Source organism: Lissotriton helveticus, chromosome 6 (genome assembly GCF_964261635.1).
Source record: "Lissotriton helveticus chromosome 6, aLisHel1.1, whole genome shotgun sequence".
NCBI lineage: Eukaryota > Metazoa > Chordata > Amphibia > Caudata > Salamandridae > Lissotriton > Lissotriton helveticus.
Window position 1 is genome coordinate 1,499,673,646 of NC_136067.1, and position 23,957 is coordinate 1,499,697,602.

A 23,957-nucleotide genomic window follows, 5' to 3' on the forward strand; every position below is an offset into this window, starting at 1 on the left:
AAGTGGAGAAAGTGTCAAACAAGAAATCCTCCTCAATTGAGTCAGCATGCATGTCCACATCATGATTATGTGCTGCCCTCTCTATTAGTGCACTAAACGCCGCTGTATCTTCTGTTGGCGAAGTTTTTACAGGATAAGAAGGAGTATCAGGGATAGGTTGTGACTCCCCCTGGTCATTAGTGTCTGTCAAGGCTTGAGCCTGGTCATCTTGATCATTGTCCGCAGGGTAATTATATTGTTCTTCATAGTTATACCCCAGCTCCTCAGCGTGTGGGTGAGTATGCATAAGTGTCTTGGCCATGATACTGCACACTCTCAAAAAGGACAGGCGATGTGGAAGAGTCCCTTTTCTTTTTTAGTGGAATTTTATAGGATTTCAGTGGATTTTCCGACCTGATCTTTCTTTGATAAATAGTAAGTGTACAAGTGTCAGCGTCGATATGGAACTTTGACTGTTCATCATAGGAGGGCTCCTGATACACAACACTCGCTTCTTGAAGATGACTCCTTTTTCCAAGTGACACAGTTTTGGAAGGTTCGATCCCTTTTTTCGGATCCACCGCCTTAGGCCGTGCTGTTGGGGGCAGTCCGAATTTTATCGGCGGCTTTGGGGCCGGCGTTGATATGGGACCAACGGACTTCGCTTTGTCGTCGTGCTTTTTGCTTTGCGTCGACTTTGTTGCTTGTTGCGTCGGAGGTGCGCTCTTTTTTATCGATTCGACTTGCTCCTTCGAGGCGCCTTTGGTTTTTGGCTCGAGGGCTTTGACGAGCTGTTTTTTGACTCAGTGCCACGGTTCAAGGGCCTTTTGAGAGTCGAGTCCTTTGTTTATGTCGCTGTCTGTCGACGCCGACCTCGTTGGTTCGACGTACTTTAGCGATGAACTTTAGCGCACCAATCTTCGGATCGACACCCTTTGTGGTTGACCTTTTAGGGTCGTCGACACTTTTTCGACGTCGATTCTGATGTGTTTGCACTCTTCGATCCGATGGCTGTCTTTAGCAGTTTCGGTTTCGTTTTTGCCTCGATAGCTTTCGGTTTTGCTTTCAGTTTGGCGACCGATGGCTCGTGTGAAATATTCTTAGCCGGGCCGAGACGCGGGGCTATAGAATGCTTGTCATGATCTTGGCTAAGGCCTTTCGGCGATGCCTCGACCTGAGCCTTGGAAAGTTTAAGAGTGTCTTGTTTAGGCCCAGTACCCACTGCTGGGCCTGGTTCATCACTCGAGTCGTCATCGACGGCTCCGATGGGAGACACGTCGTCCCTTACCTCCTCGACGTTTTCATCTTCAACGATGTGCTCTTCGTCGTCTTCATAGTAGTTGGAGTCGTGCTCCGAACCTGGATCCGACATCTGTTCTGGATCCTCAGTCTCGACGACCTCATCGTCGTCTTCGTCGAAGATATTCACCGGGTCGGGCGCTGGCTTCGTCATTGTTTGTCTTGCTGCACGTCGGAGCCTAAGCGTCTTCTTTGACCGGAACTGAGCACAAGCTAGACAGTTGTCCTCGTTGTGGTCTGGTGATAAGCACTTGTTGCACATCGGGTGTACATCGATGTGCGGGTATTTTGAGTTACAAAGGGGGCATCGTTTGAACGGGCTCCGTTCCATCGACGATCGGGCCTCTGGTGTCGAAAAGGCCACACGTCTCTCTTCGACGTCCTGCTTCGAAAGAAACTGGAACAAGAACTCGGCACCGATCGAAAGAACAATACCGACGACCCCGAAGGCCTTTTGGCCTTGTAGAAAAGTTTCCGAGCTGGAGTAAAGAAAAGTACATCCGAACCCAATGGCGGAAAAAAACAATCTGAGGATGGAGAGGATGCCCATGCGCACTGTAGTCCAGGGAAGGAGCCACCTATCTCGTGATTCTTCGAAGACTCTTCCAGGACAACAATGTGCAATCATCCGGACCCAACACTAGGCGGCGATCTATACATAAGATGTGAATTCAGCAGCCCACATGCCTCGAACATGCTGTTTACAATTACAATTGCAATATTTGATTTTATTCCATTTCAAAATGTTGCATTTACAAATAGCAGGAATCTTGCTCTCAGTGGCCAGTAGACACTATGCTATATTTATAACTGAAAAATACTGTCATGCGTTTCAAATTTTAGAAATTTAAAGTGTATAAAAATATTTTTATGAAACATTGTGTCAATGTTTTTCTCTATGTACAATAAAGCCAATTATGTTTTAATATTTTATGAAACAGGTTTCTTCACTTTAAATACATGGATATCCCATTCATTCTCACACATGTTCATACATGCCCCAAAGACGAAGCGCTCTCTGACACACATGGCATCCCCGTCTTAGTGCCTCTAGTCAAAGTATTTTTTTCAAACCATATTCTTAGGCTCTTTGGACATTAGGCCTAGATTTTATGAAATTGGGTGTGGGGGTGTCCGGTATCAGTGCGCGAGTGGCTTGGCCTTCAGTAGCTCACAATGATTTTCACTGATCATAAGTAGCACTCACTACGTGAAACGGTTGGGAGACCCCCCTGGGCTAAACCAATACATCCCTATTACAAACTACATGTCTCTTATCCTTCTGGTCATTAGAAAAAACACTTTTAAGAGCAGTTGCAGACATGACTAAATCACCACCTGCAATTTGTCATCGGATACCACAGGGCCTCGGGATACTAAGCTCTGGAGTTACTTCCATTGTATTTTTGTTTTGATTTAACGTATGGTTAGGGATACTTCTGTTGTGGAAATCAGTAAAAGAGAGTTGAAACAGGATGTGAATTCAAAGTTTACAGACACACAAACCATTACAAAAGAGAGGGAAAAGAATTAAAATGAAGTATAAAATGCGGGACATCAGATTTAGTTAGGAGAATTGCAATGCAAAGAATGCCCCTTTATGCAAACAATGCTATAATACCTTTGTTTTTAGTATTTAATATACCACATTTCTGCAAACAAAGGGGGCAGACCAACAAAATGCAACAGACTCGTGCAGAATATTATAATACATTTATTTTTACAGTATTACAAATTATATTTTCAAATATCATTATCTTCTCACTTTTATCCTAGTTATTCAATACAAGCTGGCATGGAAAGTATCTCAGCGTCATTAATGTTGTGACAATCATATGCTAAACAAGGATTTACTCAACTGACAAAGTCCCAAATCATAAGACAATATTGGCCGTTGCCAGTATGCTTTGAAGAACACAAAAGGATTATTGACAGTAAGTGAAACAATCGAATAGGCAGACACACTAAATAAAGACTCCTCATTTGTCAGGAGGGGAGAGGGTTGACAAAATATGTTGACGTACCCAACACAGCGGCAAAAAGAGATCATGAGTGATGTGCAACCTTTGTAGGCATAAACTACCACAGTTTGCCCATTTAACTCCTTTTTTCATTACAGTAAACATACGTGTGAGTTTTCCTGAGGGCGAATAAATAATAGGCATTGTAGCTACATATTCACACGCAGTGTTGTTTATCCTGTTCTTGCTGTGCATATAATGAAGACTGGTGTAGAAAAAAAAAGAAATGGCGCAAGTTATAGGTATCACCAACAGATCTATTGTTAAAATAATTACGACAGTTTACCATAGTTCTCCCATGAACAGTTTTTGAACATGCATCAGGTAGTTAATCTTTTCAAATTGTTAATAAGAGCGTGGTCTTAAAAGCACACTGGGTGTGACAATGAGCACAATTAACACTCTACATAACATAGATAATGCAATCTCCATGACCCTTTGCAATGAGATGTCCTGTGTTTATGAGCAAAAAGGTTGAATGATGCTTCACATAAGAATCCATAGAAATCAAGAAAATGCTGAATTCCAATCCCAAGTTATGTCCAGGCAATTTTATAAAAATATTATAGCACAAAAAGTAGGTTTTAAAAACAATACAGTGCATTTTCTTTCTTAAAAAGGGGGAAAACTGAGCACGGCCAAGCTTAAGCCAATCCGTTAACTCGATTGAATGGACTGTGCAACTTATTTTCAATTCAGCAGCTTTTTTTCGAAAACAAGGAGCAAGTGATCTACTAGCTGCATATGCAAGTGTCCAACTCCGCGGTGATCATGTGACTTGAAATCATTTACCTATGGTAATGCACCAATTATCCTTTATGGTGCAAAACAGAAGGTACCGCACACAGAACCAGCAAGAAAAGGCATGACCTACTGTTTTTGTTGAAAGGTCCTAAAAATCTGTTAAATTGATTGGTCATAAATAAAAAGAAACAATACCTACCTGTAATGCAGTTTCTTCAACATTGGGTATCTCTACCTGGGTGTATCTTTAGTATAACAACTACTCAACCAGAAGAACAGGTGATCTCTGGACTCAAGTTATTTCAGTGTTCATTTAATAGCAGTTAGAGGAAGGCACAAGGTTTGTTTTGAAGAGAAAGAACCTGGAAAGTCAAACAGATAGTACTGGTGAACCACTTGCATAAAAAGTTCACACAAACAGCTGAAGCTTCCTGGAATAGACCAAAACAGATAGACCTCTCATGTGTGTGCAAACAACTCAGAATAGAATGGTCTATCACTGCTGCCACTGAATGACCTGGCTCCATGAAAAGTGCCCATTCAGAGATGACTTTTCGGGGTGCACAACTTGACGGAGCTATCTGATGAGATTATGTGATCAGATTCTCCAAAAAGATCATATTCCATGTCAGAGAAGTGCAGCATTGAGAGACTGTTCTTGGGAGTGGCCTATTTTGAGAAAGATTGAAAAGGGTGATATTTTAAGATTTCACCACTTGAAGCTGGAAATTCACTTTGTATATGAACGCACAGTAAAAAGCCAAGAACAAAGGGTAGAGAAAGCAAAAAGTGCTCTTTAGCATGGGATCTACAAAAGGATAAGCACAATAAAGGAGGTGGCAGGAGAGGAGGATAAGCTCGTGTTTTTGAGAAAATTTGGAATTCCTCTAGTGATCTCACGAGAAATCCATGAAATGCATTAGTATTTTTAGATTTAGATGGTCTATAATGGGGTTGTTCAAATATTGATTGGTTACTCTAGTCGGATACAACATTTTCAGTATAGAAGTCCATTTTATTTGCTACACTACTGCACACTATTTGCACATACAGTTTGTAAAAAGGTTGTATGTTTGAGGAACCAGTCTAAAAAATAAAGCCCTCATATTTCAGAAGTGATGAGGCTACACAAATCAGATACACTTTGGGGCCCAAGTCTAGCCTGTATGCCATATTTGGCAAAATCATCATATTCTTCATAGTATTCAGGTGAAAGTTTTAACTAAGGGTGGGCGTAGTTCGCGAAGTAGCGCTACGCGAAGTGCACTTCGCACTACGCGAACTTCACGTAGCACTACACGAGCTGCGTAGTAGCATGTTCGCACTGTGCAAGATGCGTTTTCAATGATTGCACAGTGCGGACAAGCATCCTGCACTGTGCAAGCATTGAAAACGGCATCTTGCACAGTGCGAGCTGTAGTTTTCTGCTGCTCGAGTAGATTATTACTCGAGCGGCAGCTTTCTCAACGCGAACAGGTAGTTTCTCATTGAGAGCAGTCGCGAGCATGCGCAACCACTCACAATGAGAAACCTGACCTCCTCGCGTTGAGAATCTCACCGGAATGTCATTTTGCTTGCTCACGGTCGCGAACATGACGTTCAGGACCGCGAACAAGCAAAAAATGACCGCTGCACTACGCTACGCTGCACTACGCATGTTCGCACTGTGCTACGTGCTGCTCACGTAGTGCGAAGTTGCGAAAACTTCGCAAACTACGCGAGCGTAGCATAGTGCTTCGCCCAGGGTTAGTTTTAACAGGTTATCAAGACTGGGCATCAAGTCATGGCAGTAAACATTTGGCCAGTTGCTTTAACCAAAAGGTCACTAAAGATGAGGTTTCAACTCCAAAGCCATGCACAGATTCCAACACTAAATTAAAGGAGGCGAGTATTTAATGCTACCATCTTAAATACAGTTGCAAGTATTCCTTCCCCAAAGGCCTCTATATTTCAGCAATGAACACCCCCATTTTTCACGATCTGCATGTAAAGCGTAGGATTGTACAGTTCTTCAAAAATCACGAAGCAGATATATAGACACATACAAAGAGATTACATTGGAGAAGAAAAAACAGTCCACTGTAAAAAGGAAATTGCTTTAGATGTACAATAGAAAACTACAGTGGGGAATAAAGAAAAACAAAAGTCACCCTTGAGCAACATAAAAATAAAGAAGGTTCTAAAGTGAAAGTCTTCTGAAACCGATGCATTAAAACACTTTGTAGGCTTTTAACTACAGCGGCTGTTTTCAGAATTATGACTGATGGAAAAAGGGAAACTCAAATTGCACTAATGAGACTGGACTTTGTCGAACAATTAATGCAATGCAGGACACTCTTAAGGTGTGTTCCTTGAAGTCAGTAGACTGTTATACAACTACTCTTCATAAATGATGGGAGAGTCAACTATACAGATAAGCTTGCGGCTGAAAGAACACGGCTGTTTGAAATATAGATCTAATACATTTGTTCACCTAGCATGGTTACATTTGACCCTCGTCGACTATTACAACTGTAGCTAATAGTCTAGAATGTAAACATTTTCTTTGAAATATGCACATTAGGAATTATGCATGGTAACATTTCCATCCACTGAAGTCATTTACTAAATAAAAAAAAACCTATAAGGTTAATTCTTGGCAAAATATTACATCTTACAACGACTTCAGAAACTCTCGAAGGGAAATTTATTCTAGACTATTGCTAGGTTAACATGCTGATTTGCAGGGTGGGATCTGACTACTGAATGTCAACAAACTCACGAGGTACAAATGAACCAGACAGGGGGCTTGAAAGGAACAACTGCATTGGGGTGAAATCCAAAATTATTGGGATACTATGATATATAAAAACACCTTACTTTTAAATTTGAAGGAAATGGTCATAGAGAACGTCTTTATTTACTGCCAAGTATTTAAAGTGAAATAGGATTCGAAATAAGAGAAGGCTACCTGGAGAATGTAAAATCGCGCCACAGGGAAAACATAGAGAAGCAGCCAATCAACCTATTCCAGAGCTAGATCTGGAAGAAAAATGTGCAATTGGGAAAACTGCTACATGCAAGCATGCAACCAACTAGTCAGTAGGTAAACAAATAGGCATTCTGAAACAAACAACCAGACAGACTGGAAGTGTTTTATGAAGTGCAAAAAAAAAAAACAACACTTTGAACATGTACTTTTGCGGAGGCACTAGAAATAAAAGAGAATGTAAATTGCTACGTGCTTTGATAATCCAAGATCTCCTAGAAAATGGTAATGAAAATGCAGTGTCAACATATGATTATCACTTGCAGACAAGAGACAAACGTCGCAATGAATCTAATTGTACCAAGGAGGAAGCACGTGCAAAATTTTAAGGAGACTTGAAAATACTCCGGTTTTGTTTTTTTCCATGATGAGATAACAGGAAAATCATCAAGATTGCACACAATTCGATTAACCATTCTTTGCAGCTACTTGTCAGATATAGGTCTCTATACACGCTGATTCTTTTTCTCCTGCTGATCTATATCTTAAGCGCCAGGACACCCTTTGGGTGACAGCCGCGCGTTATATATGTGTACCTTACATTACATTACATACATTGTCAGCTGTTAACAAGTGCTGTATTAAAAGAAAGAAGCAGCCAATATCCGTGGAGGCAAGGGCACGAAAATCAATGAAAATGCAAACATATTAGTACAGAAATAAATTAAGCTGATCCTGCTTCTTGCAGTTGATGCTACCTACCTCCATGTTAAATGTAAATGTCTGGCTGGTCTAGCTCAGCAAGTATTGATGTTTGCTTACATCCATGGGCTTGCAAAATCATGTTGACATCAACAAAGTAATTTCAATCATACAATATATCCAATACACTGGACTAAAGAAATTATTCAAACCTGCCCCAGCTGACGCCGTAGAAGCTTAATAATGTTGCTCAGCTCAAAAGAATTCAGATCTGCGACAGCCTTACCGTAGCACTCTCCCTGTTCTAAAATGGCGGCGGTTTCGTCATTAATTTCAGGGCGATCTACCATATTGTTGGTGGGAAATAAAACCAAACTGGTTTGACAAAAACGTGCCTACTCCCCTGACAATGCAAATGTTTTACAGTCTGCTAGTGCTGCTCATAAGTCTATTCGGTCTCCTCTCGTGGCAGGGAAGTCCCGGGGGCATGGTATCTTGCCTGTATCCACGAATACAGATTCGAAGGCAGCCTCTTGCTCCTCGGGGGTCACAGGAGCAGTAGCTCCCAAGGCTGGTGTCCTGTCGGTGAATGGTGGTTGCTGCTCTGCAATACTTGCCAGCGCGGTCACTTTCGTTCCTCTTCGTTTTCCCAGGATTTTAATGTAATTTGCGGGCACCAGTCCTGTTGCTTGACCATCTCGACTTGCCAGCAGCCATCCCCGTATCTTGGGTTGTTGCTCTGATAATAAACACACAGTCTGTTATTAAGCAACCCAAACAACGAACACCATGATAATCATACCAGTCCCAACTTTTTTCAAAAACTGTTATTTTACAATCTAGGCAAGCCATCTATCCATTAAAATTTATAGAAACCAAGGAAAACATCTGTGCTCATGATGGCCCAACACACGTAGGCACATATATGGACTACAAATACGGCAAAGGCCTGCTAAGTCAGCCATTTCTTCCATCATTCACTATGCACTAAGATTAATAAGTAGCATGCGCAGGATAAATAAGGCAAAGCAGAACGCTCAATGTTGCTAAATTTTACAAAGTGCTTGGGCTAGGCATCCCAAAGTGAATCATAGCTTGCAAGCAAGTCACAAAAGTGTTGTACAATAAGAGACTCATTCTTTTGAAATTTAACGTTGTGTATTACATTACCTTGACCCACACAGGATTCACGCAATGTTATAGACGCATTTGCCTTATGGCCACATTCTTTCATCTTCTGTGGTTACGAATCCATGATACACGCTTTTAGGCAAACAGTTACAATGTCCTGATGAAACAACTTTGGTAATGATACTGAAGTGATTCAGAGAGGCAAGTAGACAACTTTGCAGGAGGACGTGTTTGGGGCCAAGAGGGAGTACTTGGGATATTGAACTGTTCAAACTCAGCCAATAATTGTCTTTCCAGCTCTACAAGATACAACTAAGCTGTGTAGTCATAAAACTGTCTTCAGTGATCGGGAAAGACCTGGAAGTCGACCTCGAAGTATTGAAAGTCAAAACCTGAGTGACTAACTACAAGACTGTGGAAAGGTAAGAAGTAAATATTAAGTTAGCGGGACAATAGCGCTGATCCTACAGAAACCCTGCAAGGTAGCAGTGAATGTGATACAGGAGACTCAGCTGACAAAGCAAGCCTATGGCACAGGAAAGCGAAGCAGCAGAAAACTTGAGTCAAACAACCATCTTTTATTTAATAACAAAAAAAATTAAATAACGTGTTGAAGCCCTTGGAAAGCACCGTTTGAAAAAAGAAACAAGCATTTACAATGCAATGTCTCGGCATCATTAAAGGTAGAGCTATTGGCATTGCTCATGACATTTCTTTTTTTTCTTCAAATCATAAATAAATGGCATTGTCCTTTACATTGCCAATAGCTTAATCGTTAAATAAATGGCATTGTCATTTACAATGGGCAACTGCAAGACTTTGTTTGTAATGTAAGCCATGCTTTCGCAGTACTGTTGAATTTCATTATCCTCGCCTTCTGCTATTTTTCAGCCGTATATAGCGTGAGTTTTGTGGAATTAAGCATAGTGTAACCTACCTTTGTGTTTTGGAACCTTGTGTAACAAGACACGTGTTCAGCTGTTCTTTGTTTTAGCTCCTGTGTGTCAGTGTACTGTGTAAGCGCACAAGCATACCCTGCTCTCTCTGGAACAGTCACTCTGCCCTCAACGGCACTCTGCCCTCAACGGCACTCTGCCCTCAACGGCACTCTGCCCTCAACGGCACTCTGCCCTCAACGGCACTCTGGTATTGTGTGCATGGTGAAAGCGTGCACTGATGTGTGGTGTTGTGTGCAAGGTGAAAGCGTGCACTGATGTGTGGTATTGTGTGCATGGTGAAAGCGTGCACTGATGTGTGGTAATGTGTGCACACTGCTCACCCTGCATACTCATACTGATCACCCTGCATACTCATACTGATCACCCTGCATACTCACACTCTGCTCACCCTGCATACTCACACTCTGCTCACCCTGCATACTCATACTCATCACACTGCATTATCACAGTCTGCTCACCCTGCATACTCTTACTGATCACCCTGCATACTCACAGTCTGCTCACCCTGCCTACTCACAGTCTGCTCACCCTGCCTACTCACACTCTGCTCACCCTGCCTACTCACACTCTGCTCACCCTGCCTACTCACACTCTGCTCACCCTGCCTACTCTCACCCTGCATACTCATACTGATCACCCTGCATACTCATACTGATCACCCTGCATACTCATACTGATCACCCTGCATACTCATACTGATCACCCTGCATACTCATACTGATCACCCTGCATACTCATACTGATCACCCTGCATACTCATACTGATCACCCTGCATACTCATACTGAACACCCTGCATACTCACACACTGCTCCCCCTGCATACCCACACACTGCTCACCCTGCATACTCACACACTGCTCACCCTGCATACTCACACACTGCTCACCCTGCATACTCACACTCTGCTCACCCTGCATACTCACACTCTGCTCACCCTGCATACTCACACTCTGCTCACCCTGCATACTCACAACTCTGATCACCCTAAATAAACTATGAGCAAAACACGGATGAATTGCTCCGAGTACCAGCATGATTAATTAGTCTATGAGCAAACCACGGTTGATTTGCTCCAGGTACCAACAAGAGCCTTAAATAAAGAAGCACGGCCACTCCTTCTATTACAAGGTTGGACTTTCCAACACAGCTACCGTGTAGGGCCTAAGGCTGTGTGTCATTGTGCGGTCTACTTGTATACTTTGTGTCTTCGTTACTGAAAGCCTACTTCTTAGTTTGTGCTAGGTTGGGAGCGCACAACACATGGACAGCACAGCACCTCTGGTAATGGGACAGGGGATGTTTGTACATTACGTCCATGTGGTTTACAATCTAAATTTCAAACGTGGGGAAAAAAGGGGTGGAAACGCACAACTGTGCCTCTTCCACACAGCACAGCAACTCTGGGAACTATTCTGCAAATGAAACAGCTGCATCACAATTAGGGGGGAAAAGTGATACAGATCAAGTACACGCGAAATGCCCTGTATTGCTTCAGAAATCACAATAATACAGGTAATATGCTAATAGGTTGCCTGACTACGGCCACTTTCAAAGCATTATTGTCCTGCTGCAGGGCACTGCAACCGTCAGAATCACAGAGGTGTTCACACCATAAATGTAAACGCTTTAAAACGTAAATATTAAAGTGCAAAAGTTTGCGGTATGGATTAGAGTGTTGTGCTGACATGATTAACACGGTCTCAGTGCGCGAGCCACATGAAGTGGAAAAGCTTCATAGAGCAGACAGCAAAGAATGGTGCACGCGCGCCCAGCACCTGGCTTCAATTACTGCGGCCCCTGACAGAAGGTAATTGATGAAATATAGCCTTCTGCTGCGCGTCTCCGCACGGAATATGCAGGAAGTGGAGCAACTCTATGGCCTATTGCGTGCTGGCTTGTAAAAACTCAGCCACGCGAGGGCCAATTGCCATGCAGCTGCCATAAATTACGAGCAAAAATCACGCGCTTCTCTGGAATTCGTAGGTTAGATTGTCGAACTGCTCAGAAAAGGACTCTTAAGCCACACTCACTTCGTGGGATGTAGGCCGAGCCCTAAAAAAGAACCAAAGCAAAGCAAAAGAAACTTGTGCAAAGCATGAGCAGGAACATAGGGGTCGATTATGAAGGCGGGCGGATCGCCACCGCCCGCCTGGCGGTGGCGATCCGACCGTCATCACAACCACATTTACCCCCCGCCATATTACCATGGCGGGGGGTACTGCGGCGGACGGAAAGTCCATCCGCCGCTTTTCCGCCGGTCGGCAATCGTCACAATGGCCGGCCGGGTGGAACTCGGGGGTAATATGGTCACCGCCATCCATATTAGGATGCCTGGCGGTTCAGGCCTTTCATGGCGGCAATGGGCGGGATGGTGAGAATTGCTTGTGTGGTGGGGGGCTGCACATGGGGGGTACCTATGCTACCCCCATACATTGCCATGCTCAAGGTTGTATGCACCGCATGGGGCCGGTCACGTTGTGCATGGCAATGCACAACATGCCTCTTTGGCATTGTGGCGGGAGCTGCTTACAGCAGCACCCGCCGCAATGTTAAAGATGCGGGATGCAGCCGCCAGGGTGGCGGTCGCATCCTAATTGGCAGTGCAAGACCCAGCACTGCTAGGGTGGCTGGCGGACTGAAGTCCGCCCGCCATCCTAATGGGGCCCATAGTGCGCACCTTTAGAATTCTTTGCCACTATAGTTTAGAGGTCCGTAAAAACACCTCTTTCATCGAAACAACGCCCATAGAAACCGGGAATGTGCTGTTTAACTCCTCAAAAGGAATCTGTGAAAACTGAGAGGCAAGCTACAACACCAACCACAACACTGGACAAAGAGGCTGTGACTTGCGGACTTCCTTTCTCCCCTCCCCCCGGACTTGCTGGCTATGGCAGCCCTCTTCCTGGACTCTCGGACTTGGACCTTTGTGCTCCTCGCCATTTTCCATTTTCTTTTATGAATCGCTTCTTCTTCTACCTTTCTCCTCCGCCATTTTAGCGTTCTCTGACCTCCCCCTGTGTCCTAGCGACCTTTTTATTGTCTCTCCTGTTGCCTCTGACACACTCCTCGCTGTCTTACTCGTTACTATCTGCTTCCCTCTCTCGTTTGTCTCACTTTCCTGCCCTTCTCTGTCCCTCCCTTGGTGCTGTGACTGCATCCCCCCTCCCGACCCCACTTAATGGAACTCTGCTTTGCTGTAAATGGAGATCACTCTAATCACTATTATATGCAGTAGACCTATGTACTCTCTACCATTCCTATGTGACTCTTAGAGTAGATCCGGTCATATCCCTTCCCTATGTATATAGAAATAACTATAATCACCAGTCTCTTCTTTGTGTGACTTTACATCTTGTACATTTCAATCAATCAATCAATCATTTGTATAGCGCACTACTCACCCGGAGGGTCTCAAGGCGCTTAGGGAGGGGGGGTCCGCTACTGCTCGAACAGCCAGGTCTTGAGCTGCTTCCTGAAGGCGAGGTGGTCCTGGGTCAGGCGGAGGTGGGTCAGGCGGAGGTGGGTCGGGAGGGAGTTCCAAGTCTTGGCGGCGAGATAGGAGAAGGACCTTCCCCCTGTGGTGGCTCTTCGGATGCGGGGGACGGCGGCGAGGGCGTGGCCGGTCGATCGAAGCTGGCGTTTGGGAGCGTAGAAGTTGAGGCGGCTGTTGAGGTATCCTGGGCCTTGGTTGTGCAGGGCTTTGTGTGCGTGGGTGAGGAGACGGAAGGTGATTCTCTTGTTGACCGGGAGCCAGTGCAGGTCTCTCAGGTGTCCGGAGATGTGGTTGCGGCGGGGTATGTCCAGGATGCGTCGTGCTGAGGCGTTCTGGATCCGCTGGAGTCTCTTCTGGAGTTTGGCGGTGGTTCCAGCGTAGAGGGAGTTGCCGTAGTCCAGTCGGGTGGTGACGAGGGCATGGGTGACCGTCTTCCTGGTCTCTGTGGGGATCCACCGGAAGATCTTGCGTAGCATGCATAGGATGTTGGAGCACTACGAGGAGACGGCGTTGACTTGTCTGGTCATGGAGAGGGAGGAGTCCAGGATGAAGCCCAGGTTGCGTGCGTGGTCTGTTGGTTTGGGTGCGCTGCCTAGGGCGGGGGGCCACCAGGAGTCGTCCCAGGCGGAGGGTGAGGATCCCAGGATGAGAACTTCCGTCTTGTCCGAGTTCAGTTTTAGGTGGCTGTTCTTCATCCATTTGGCTACCTCTTTCATCCCTTCGTGTAGGTTGGCTCTGGCGGTGGCGGGGTCGTTGGGGAGGGAGAGGATCAGCTGGGTGTCGTCGGCGTAGGAGATGATGTTGAGGTTGTGCTGGCGTGCGATGGCTGCGAGGGGACTCATGTAGATGTTGAAGAGGGTTGGGCTGAGCGAGGAGCCTTGAGGAACGCCGCAGATGACTTCGGTGGCTTCTGATCTGAACGGGGGAAGGCGGACTCTCTGTGTCCTTCCGGCGAGGAAGGAGGTGATCCACTCCAGTGCCTTCTCCTGGATCCAGACGTTGCTGAGGCGCTGTACTAGGGTACGGTGGCAGACAGTGTCGAAGGCCGCGGAGAGGTCTAGGAGGATGAGGGCCGCTGTTTCTCCGTTGTCGAGCAGGGCTCGGATGTCATCGGTTGCTGCGATCAGGGCGGTCTCGGGATCCGTTCGTCTCGAGGAAGGCGGCCAGCTGCTTGTTGACGGTCTTCTCGATGACTTTTGCGGGAAACGGGAGCAGCGAGATGGGTCGGTAGTTCTTGAGGTCGGTGGGGTCGGCTGATGGCTTCTTTAGTAGGGCGCTGAGTTCGGCGTGCTTCCACCTCTCCGGGAAGGTAGCGGTGTTGAAGGAGGTGTTGATGATGTCCCGCAGGTGGGGTGCGATGACAGCGCCGGCCTTGTTGAAGACGTGGTGAGGGCAAGGGTCGGTCGGGGATCCAGAGTGGATGGAGTTCATCGTGCGGATGGTGTCTTCGGTGCTGATCGGGATCCATGCGCGGAGGGTGGTGGTGGGGGGCGGAGGTTCGCTCGTGGCGTGCGTTGGTTGAGTGCTGTCCGTGATCTTGTTGTGGAAGTAGGAGGCGAGGGAGTTGCAGAGGTCTTGCGAAGGGGTGATGTCGTTGTTTCCGGCGTTGGGGTTGGGGTTGGAGAGCTCTTTAACGTTTTTTACATTTGCAATTTGTTTCTGTGTGTATCTTTTATGTAACGCACGTAATCCTAAATCCTTATGTTTTGCAACTGGTTCTTATGTAAAGCGCTCTGACACCTTCGGGTAAAGTTTGCGCTATATAAAATCGCATTAAATAAAATAAATAAATAAATAAATAAATAAAAACCTCTAACACACATACAGGATGCATGGCATAGCCAAGATACACACTCATGGCTGCAACTGACCATCACACTTGAAAGACAGTAGAAACCCAGAGAAGGAAATAATGCAGGTGTGTAAGTGTGAAGAGAATTATGTCTTGAACACCCCTTTAGAGCTCCACACACTCACCTGACACATGGGAGGAGCCTCCGCTAAAAACTCAATCGACCCAACTGAATTCACGTAGAAAGAGACCTCTCTTTGAATTTGATATGCTATTACTCACTGAGACGTCTGAAAAGACTGAAGTTCACTGAAAAAGTCCCTTGAAGAGAGAATACATGTCACAACATGCCTAGGATGGAGCCGCCAAGCTAAAAGTGGGAGTGGACTGTGATACAGATGTGAAATTGAGGCAGCATCCAGAGATACGTTGGCAGACTGGTAGGCAGGAGAAACACAACTTCTTGGGTAGCGTATAATATTTATAAACACTGGGGACAAAAGACTGAAAGCCCACAAGCACTCTGAGAAAAACAATAATCAAGGGGACATGAAAAACGTATGAGAACTCTTTACAATGAACCTGTATGCCCTGGAAAAGTTTAGACAAAAGGTATGTGCCCCCCTGCAAAATATGACCTCCACTCATTGGGATAGAGGTGGCTGATGCACTGAGGGACCCAACCAGAAAGAGCTATATAAATGGTCGGGAAACTGAAAAGGGTCAAGGAAAGGTCTCCCCACCAGTTTACCAGGAGTCCTCCCAAGAATTGGTGATTATCACTGTAAAAGGGGAGGGGAGAGGAGCTGGCCTAACGGCTAAGGCGCTCGACCTCGGACCTGGGGATCTGGGTTCGAGTCTCGGTAACGACGCCAAAAACCTCCTGTGATTCTGGGCAAATCACTTAATCTCCCCGTGCCTAAAAATGAAAGTGTGTGTCATCATGTGAAACGTAACTTGTGCTATGTAAAGCGCTCTGATACCTGATTCGGTTCGGGTCTAGTTCCCGCTATATAAAACTCTACAAAAAAAAAAAAAAAAAGAAAATACTTGGCAGGTAGAAGAACATCCAATAATAAGACTGGAGGACAGACACAAGGCTTTTGGTAACTACAGAATTCACGAATACTTGTAGACTATCTCGAGCGATGGTAGAGATAATAGTTTTCTTTTCAGGCAAAGAAAAGGGGGGACGGGGAAAAAGCCACACTAGCAAACATGTGGCAGTGGTTTAAGGAAAAGAAAAAAAAATAATCAGGTTACCCAAAGGTGAGCCAACAAGGCAAGATTGCGGCTTGGGAAAAAAGAGGCAACAATGCTTTAATCAAAGGGGACTTCAAACCAGTAAAATGAAGTAGAAATTGAAACTATGAAAAAGGTTAATTCATTTGATAACAAGTCTACAGATAAATAAATACTGGCATGACAACAGTTTTTGAGAATGATGAAGACCTAATTATAAATCACTAGCAGGGATTAAGGGGAAATTGACACTCCGTCGGGGGAAAAAATTAAGAAAAATCACTCCTTGAATTACATAAAGATGCTTCTAGCAAATGGGAAAAGAACTGTACTGAAAGCTAGCAAGGAGTCTGACATCTTACTGCAATGTCACTAGGCAAGGTAGGCAAGCCATTGAATAAAGAACATCTGAAGGTAGATCCACAGAATTGCATCAGTAACTTAGATAGACTAAATGTTTAGAGAACAACACACATCTGAGTGGAATTGTTCTACTAAAGATTTTGGAAGAGCCACATCAGTGGCTTGACAGGGTATTAATACGGAGCAATTACAGAAAGCAATTAAATAAAAGGAGCATGACATTTCACATGAATTTTATATAACCTGTGTCTCTGTATGGATTGCCCCACTTACCAACAATGTGAATTTATGTAGAATGGAATGGAGAATGCGTAGTGTTCATAAACAAACTAGCTAAAAATAATCAATTATGTGCCTCATAGGCATAAACATAGCCCTACTAAAGATCAATGACAAACAGCACAAAGTATTAGCAGCATAATAAGCAACCATCCTTCCCTAGTTTATTCACGGTGATCAGTCTGGATTTCTACAAACGCAAACGTTATTTGACATTAGAAAGCTAATTCAAATTCCTGAAAGAGTCAACAAAAAGAAGATGCAGGTGAGATGTCTGTCCATAAATTTGAAAGGATGAGCTTGTTCTTCCTATAGAAAGTAATGCAAAACGTTAGGGTGAGAGTCAGTTAGAACAACATGGAAATAGGATGTAAAACCACAAAGCAAAAAGTCTCGGCAGTGTGTATATTTCGCGAAAGAGGTGCATCCACAGAGCAGCACTAAATAGGATTGTCCCCTCTTCAATTTGTAAAGGCCTTAGAAATAACAGTGGCAAAAATGGCCAAATAACATGGATATTAAAGACCTAATATCTACAGTTAAACATAAGAGCGAAAGAAGGGTCAAGGCACTAATGTCCCGCACTTGCCAACAAAGTGTTGAGAAAAGAAGAAATACAATTATTCTCAGTGGTGCAACGAACCAGGAATACAACCCTTCTATACTCCTAAATGGAAAGAACATTCCAGAACAGACTAACAGAGTGGTGGTTGAGCACCCTAAAATTAGAGTGGATATGTGTTGAAATCCAACTATTTCATGCATAAGTTTCTATGTCAGACAAGACAACAATATTCATAACAATTGACACGGAGTCACACCAAATGCATATAAAGAGACTTTCTTCTTTCAAAACATTTTTGTCTATTTTCTCTTCTAAAAACCACATCAGCGAACAGTACCCAACGCGTTTCGTCCTACAAGGACTTCTTCAGGGCTTCAATATGTACGTTAGCGTGACTAATCCATCTGCGTCAAACAAATTAAAAGTTTAGTAAAAAGTGTCAACTCGTCAAGTGTCAAAATTTGGAGTAAGTTTGCTCCTTCCAAACAACAGCATGGAGTCATCTTCATATAGTAAAACATCAATATTATCGAACACATTTATTTGTTTTCTTATCGGAACTGATTTCCTACTTTCTTACAGTGCTACAAGTGGGAGGTTTTGGCACTATACTACCCACGTTTGAACTATATAAATACAATAACCAATATTACAACAACATATCGAGTACCTTGCTCGCGAGTGACTATTGAAACTAAAAGTTCATACTCGCCTGTCCCACAGACATTCATTCACTTTAACCCTGCATTTTAACAAACTGCTAACAGTGTTGAGGAACGGTGACTGCAGGATAATAGCCCACTTATTTAAATGAGGTAGGTGAAATCTGTCAAAGTCTTCACACAAAAACAGACTTTCTTAGGGGAAAGTGAAAAAGAGACACTATTTGATTGGTCAATTGGTGATGCACGCTAATATCACAAGTTTTCTCCCCAGACGTTCCCTTCACCTTCATAGATCCCGGGTTTTGAGACATCCTGCACTGAGGGGGCTGATCACAGCAGAATATACTATACAGCCATTCCACAAACCAAACGGGGGCTATGAAAAAATAAATGGGACATGATAGGGTTGAACACAAGGCAGATTTATACATTAAAGGCACTGATCGGAGCACAAAGCAGAGAAATAGGTTTTAAAATAATGACGGGCTGATACATAGCACCAGAGTGTCAAATATGACTTATAAGAATGTCTCGGAGATGTTAGAAAACCTGTTTGGTACGTGGTGGACCTGTCTGAAAATACACATGAAACCTCCGGGTGTTAGAGCGCTTAACAAGACTCATTTAACATAACATAACATAACATAACAGAAGCACTAGAAGCTTTACAAATATAATAGGCTAACACACCATATTTAAACCTGGGACTTGGGTCAGATTATATTAAGGCCATAGGAGGGACAACTGAAATTTAATAATGTAGCTAATAAAAACATCTAAAGTGGTGATAGATAGCGCTACATCAGAAGTGCATCAAGTCTCAGAGATGGAGGTGTGTTATTTAATAACTAAGGCTACATTGCATTGGCTACGGAAAAGGAATGAAGGCCCATTGCTGCAAAGTGATACTAAATTCCTACATGACTGTCAACCACTAATCTCATATCTGCCAAAAGGCAACATACACTGGCGATGTCCACTGTGTTTGAGGGCCATGTAGCTCTTTGTCTAAAGTATTATGAGAAAAGCGTTAACACATGGATACTGATGAAAGTCTGTGTACAGTTCCACAAATACTGTTCTGCCGCTGACTACACAGTTCAGCTGCTAAAGAGGAATAGGAGGACAGAGAGGGAAGAGGTTCTGCAAGATGACGTAGCTGTGAAGGCGCAGGATGTAGGCACAAATGTAAAGACATATGAAAGCTAATTGTCAACAGAACCAAAGTAAATGTGCTCTGTGTGCTCTTTTTGTGACAAAGTTTCGCTATAAAGAAGATTTTTAAAAATCACTAAGGAAAGTTCTGGAGTAATTAATTTACCAAATAACACAACATAATAATCCTGTTCAACCACAAGACACATAGGGTTCTAAAGCTCCCATCGATGATTGGAACTTTTTCGAAAGGAACTCAATCATGCTGCTCATATTTATAAGGGGAATGTGATTATGGGCCCCGTTAGCTATGTCACCAAGTATTTTACCATTTTAAACTGCTAGAAACAACATGGATGAAAGTGCATATCACTGGAGTTATAAATAAGGACCAATAGGAAGCACAATTCATAAGGCAAATTGTTTCGATGCTAGATTGCCAGTACATAGTATATTTTTCACATTGCAATAAAGAGAGAATAAAAAATAGGGTTACATAAAAGTAATTTTCTTCGTTACTAAACTGCTCGCGACAGCTTCCTTGAAACCTTCTGAAGCAAGCAAAGCATGCTGATCAACGTACCTTTGGGAGCTAAATTAAGCATGTCTCCAGCATAGAATGATAACTCTTCTTCGGTAGAAGCAGTAAAATCATAATCAGCTTTTCCAACTACATGGTCGTCCTCTCCATTCGCCCAGTTAGTGGTAACTTAAATGAAAGGAAGATTTAATAATGACACATTCCAACATAAAAACAACACAAAAGAGTCTCTTACTGAATATTATGTTTCAAACATATTTCCTTGCTTCCTCTTAGATTTACTTCCCAAATCAAGGTTCTGCTTAAGGATTTGAAATCCCAGGGTCAATAAGGAAAATAGGCATGCAACGGTTCATGCAGTCCCTGTCCCCACCCCCTTTTCAAAATATGAATATTTATAGACCAGAAAGATGGTAGGACTGAGAGATAGACACAAGGTCTAAAACTCATGTGATTAAAGGTGGGCATAAATCTTCATTACATTTGAAAGAACCATCGGGATGCCATCATGGCCTGGTGTTTTATGGGTATTGTGGTACATGCAGCAACATATCAGCAAGGCAACAAAGGGAGCGAACTTCCAGATCAATACTCTGAGGAAACTTAAACCCTACCTCCCAGCCAAAGACTTCCAAACAGCAGTACAAGCGCTAGTCATCCCACGTATTGAATACGGCAGCACCGCCCTCTGCGGACTCCCCCTAACTACTACCGCACCACTAAGAGCTTCTCTGAATGCTGCAGCGAGACTCATCACTGGGTCAAAAAAGCACTCCCATATTACCCCCGACTTGAAATCCCTGAACTGGCTGCCTTTTGAAGCCAGAATACATCTGAAAATCGCCTGCATGACACACAAGGCGGTACACCTAAACTCACCCGGCTACCTCGCTCAGAAACTGACAATCTCTGGGGGTATTAGAAACACTAGAGGCACAAAGAATCTTCTGCTGAAACCTCGAAGATTCAGGAAGGAAAAAACATACAAGCGCTCCTTCTCAGGATTGGCGCCTAGGATTTGGAACTCACTCCCTCCCGAAACCAGGCTTATCTCCTCCACTACACTATTTAAAAAGGAAGTAAAAGCTATCCTCATGGCTAAATACACTTGATCTACTATCTCGAACTCTGTTAACACCCTGCACCGATCTGTACTACATGTTTGACCCATTCACTGATTTGTATGAGCTGTCTTATTACTCTTGTGATGGGCTTTGTAGCCACCTATTTGTACTGTATGATCTAGTGATTTATTGTTTGAATATGTTCCCTCATGTACCCCTCTATGTAAAGCGCTCTGATATCTGTGAAGATCTTGTTCGCGCTATATAAAACTTTGAAAATAAATAAATAAATAAATTGCTAGAGTCTAAAGTTTTTAAAACGTTATCCAGTAAGAGGGGAAGAGTGACATTTTATGGAATGGAGCGAATTTTCCCTCCAATACCAGGTGCACAGCTTCAATTGTGATTCTCACAGGTTTTATTCAAACGCTCTTGCACTTTTATCACTAATTATACCATGTACTCCAAAGTCTTTCTGAAACTTATTTTATTTTGTTTGCACTCGTGTGACACTTATGTTGAACATAGCTGTTTGAAGCCACATGTTAATGGCAATATTTTTTCATTTGTAGTGAACCCCTGAAGAAGAGCTAATTGTAAGCTCGAAATGCATTGGGTAACAACAATTCGCAACTGAGGATGTATTATGTTTTCTGGCGTGCCCAGACAAAGGCTCGGATGGACATATCTGTGGCATGAGAAGCTGTTGAAACATATAAGTGTCACACGAGTGCAAACAAAATAAATGAAGTTTCAAAAAGACTTTGGAGTACATGGTATAATTAGTGATAAAAGTGCAAGAGCGTTTGAATAAAACCTGTGAGAATCACAATTGAAGCTGTGCACCTGGTATTGGAGGGAAACTTCTCTACATTCCATAAGATGTATTGATCAGCGCATGACATTAGGGCAGATCACACCATCCACGGAGCACGCAAACGGAGAAAAGTTGAAAATGGAAATTGGCAAAATTTATGAAAATGTTTAGGCGGTGTGCACTGCAATTCTTGATATCGAAGAGTGACATTTTGCCTAAAGAATCTGGAGAGTAGGTCGCATCTAGAACAGCATCATGTTGTTTGGAGGAGGGGGAGTGGAGGGTGGTTTGCATATTCAGAGGAGTAAGTTTAGATTAATAAGTAACCCAGGCCTTTGGTGATATTAGGACATCTAGGTTTTGAGATAACCTCCGCCTCTGCCATTCATTTCTAAAATGTCACAGAATGTGCAGGCTCACAAGCAATAGCTATAGAAGTCCACACTATGGATTCATGTTTTTTACAATAACCACAAGTAGAACACCTAACCTCTTAATCTTCGACTATTGCAGTACTAAAGGAAGGATCTTTTAGTGGCTTTTAAAAATCCTTTTTAAAAGAGCACACCCCACATTAAATCAACTATTTGAGGTAATATGTCATAGGTTTTTGAGGGCTAAAGCACTTCAACAGCATTCTAAATAATGTTGTTAGGGGTCTCAAATGACACAAGAACTTGGGTGCTTGAACCATCCTCACCAAGCTATCAAAAACTGAACCAGATAATTTGTTAGAGCTCTACAAAGGGTACCAATATTCAGTACATGACAATAACAATTGGGAGGCAGAGCATCTGATACAGAAATATTCTAGCATCCAACCAACCAGGGCCTAATGAAACAGTGAAAAATGCGGTTAGTCTGGAAGCAAAGTGAAGTACAGCTTTGATTAGGGTAAACTTTTCTTCTTAAGATGGCATTGTGACAATCAATCCAGGGTGACACCACAACCTGCAATATACAGCGAAACACATTTTTGCAGAAAGGGTTTACTTTGTTCACAGTGTGGAGTAGGATCTTTCATTTTTTTGCTTTACTTACTATCCTCGAGTGTATCGATTATTTGTAGGAAAAAGTATTCCTAATTTAGCCATCTCCAGTCATTCAACGACTATGTAACCCAACCGATTATGCAAGGTGGATAGCTGCGTACCATCTATCGGGAGACTTGGGAGTACAGTGACGGTGTTTTCATCACTTTCATTTATTCGAGGCACACAGAGAACAATATTCTGTCAAAAAAGGAGCCAACGGTAGCAAGAAATCAGCTGTGTTGCTTAGTAGGTGCTCAAGAGGGGCCTAAAAGAATGTCACCAATATAGAGGGCACGGCCATACCACAGACTATGAGCTTCCATAAATCCCCAAAAAATTGATTTTCGATATCAACCATAGTAAATTGATACTTGTATAGCACACTACTCACCCGCAAGAGTCTCAAGGCGCTTGTACGAATACCGCTGTGCAACCCATCCTGGCTTACCCTGTGAGGTGTCCACTCCTGGGCACCCCCAAGGTGGAGGCCAGGCATCCTTAGCGTTGTGGGGGCCGTTGTGGAGATTAAGCAAGCTATTGCCCAGAGTTGCAGAGTGGGACTCCATGATTGGAATAGGCACCGAGGCGAGAATTATCAGGTCTGTGGAATTTTTGAGCCCAAGACCCGCCGAGGCGGGGAATTGAACCCTGGTCCCGGGCTAGACCTCTGCATCAGGGTCTGCCGCTCTAACCATTGAGCCACACTTCTCCACACTTCTCCATAGTGTCTAAAACATGTATAGCTAGTACCCTCATTTGGATTAAGAGGGCAGCCAGAGCAGCCCTTCTTTGCATTAAACTCACCCTGCACTACAAGAAACACACCTTTTGTTGTGAAAGCATACCTAAACCTGGTCGAACACTCTAGAAAATTAGATATTGCAAGTGAGAGGAAGTCTTTTTGGAGATATTGATATAAAAACGTACAATTAAAAACTGGAGTTCCAATGCTTGATTATTACATTTAGAAGAAATGGGTGCATCTTTACAGGGGATGTCTACAGAGACGCATCTGGTTATGCAAGGCAAGCACAAGCTCTCTGTAAAGCCCGACAGCAGCATGCTTCGTAACTCCGATTTACAGACCATGCCCCCTGAAACAATATTAACTATTATTATCTCGGAAAGAGTCCATGACTTAGC

The 23,957-nt window shown here is 43.5% G+C and overlaps 1 protein-coding gene across 1 annotated transcript in view; it reads right to left on the reverse strand.

Moving 5' to 3' along the window:
• Positions 1-2,976: 2,976 nt before the first annotated feature.
• PEX13 (peroxisomal biogenesis factor 13) overlaps positions 2,977-23,957 on the reverse strand; it is a 149,776-nt gene continuing 128,795 nt past the window's right edge. Inside the window, exons 3-4 of the mRNA XM_078649300.1 lie at positions 19,942-20,067; positions 2,977-8,452 (exon numbers count right to left, since the gene is read on the reverse strand). Of these exons, the coding sequence (XP_078505426.1) occupies positions 8,154-8,452; positions 19,942-20,067 (425 nt within the window). The 3' untranslated portion in view covers positions 2,977-8,153. The remainder of the gene's footprint in view (positions 8,453-19,941; positions 20,068-23,957) is intronic.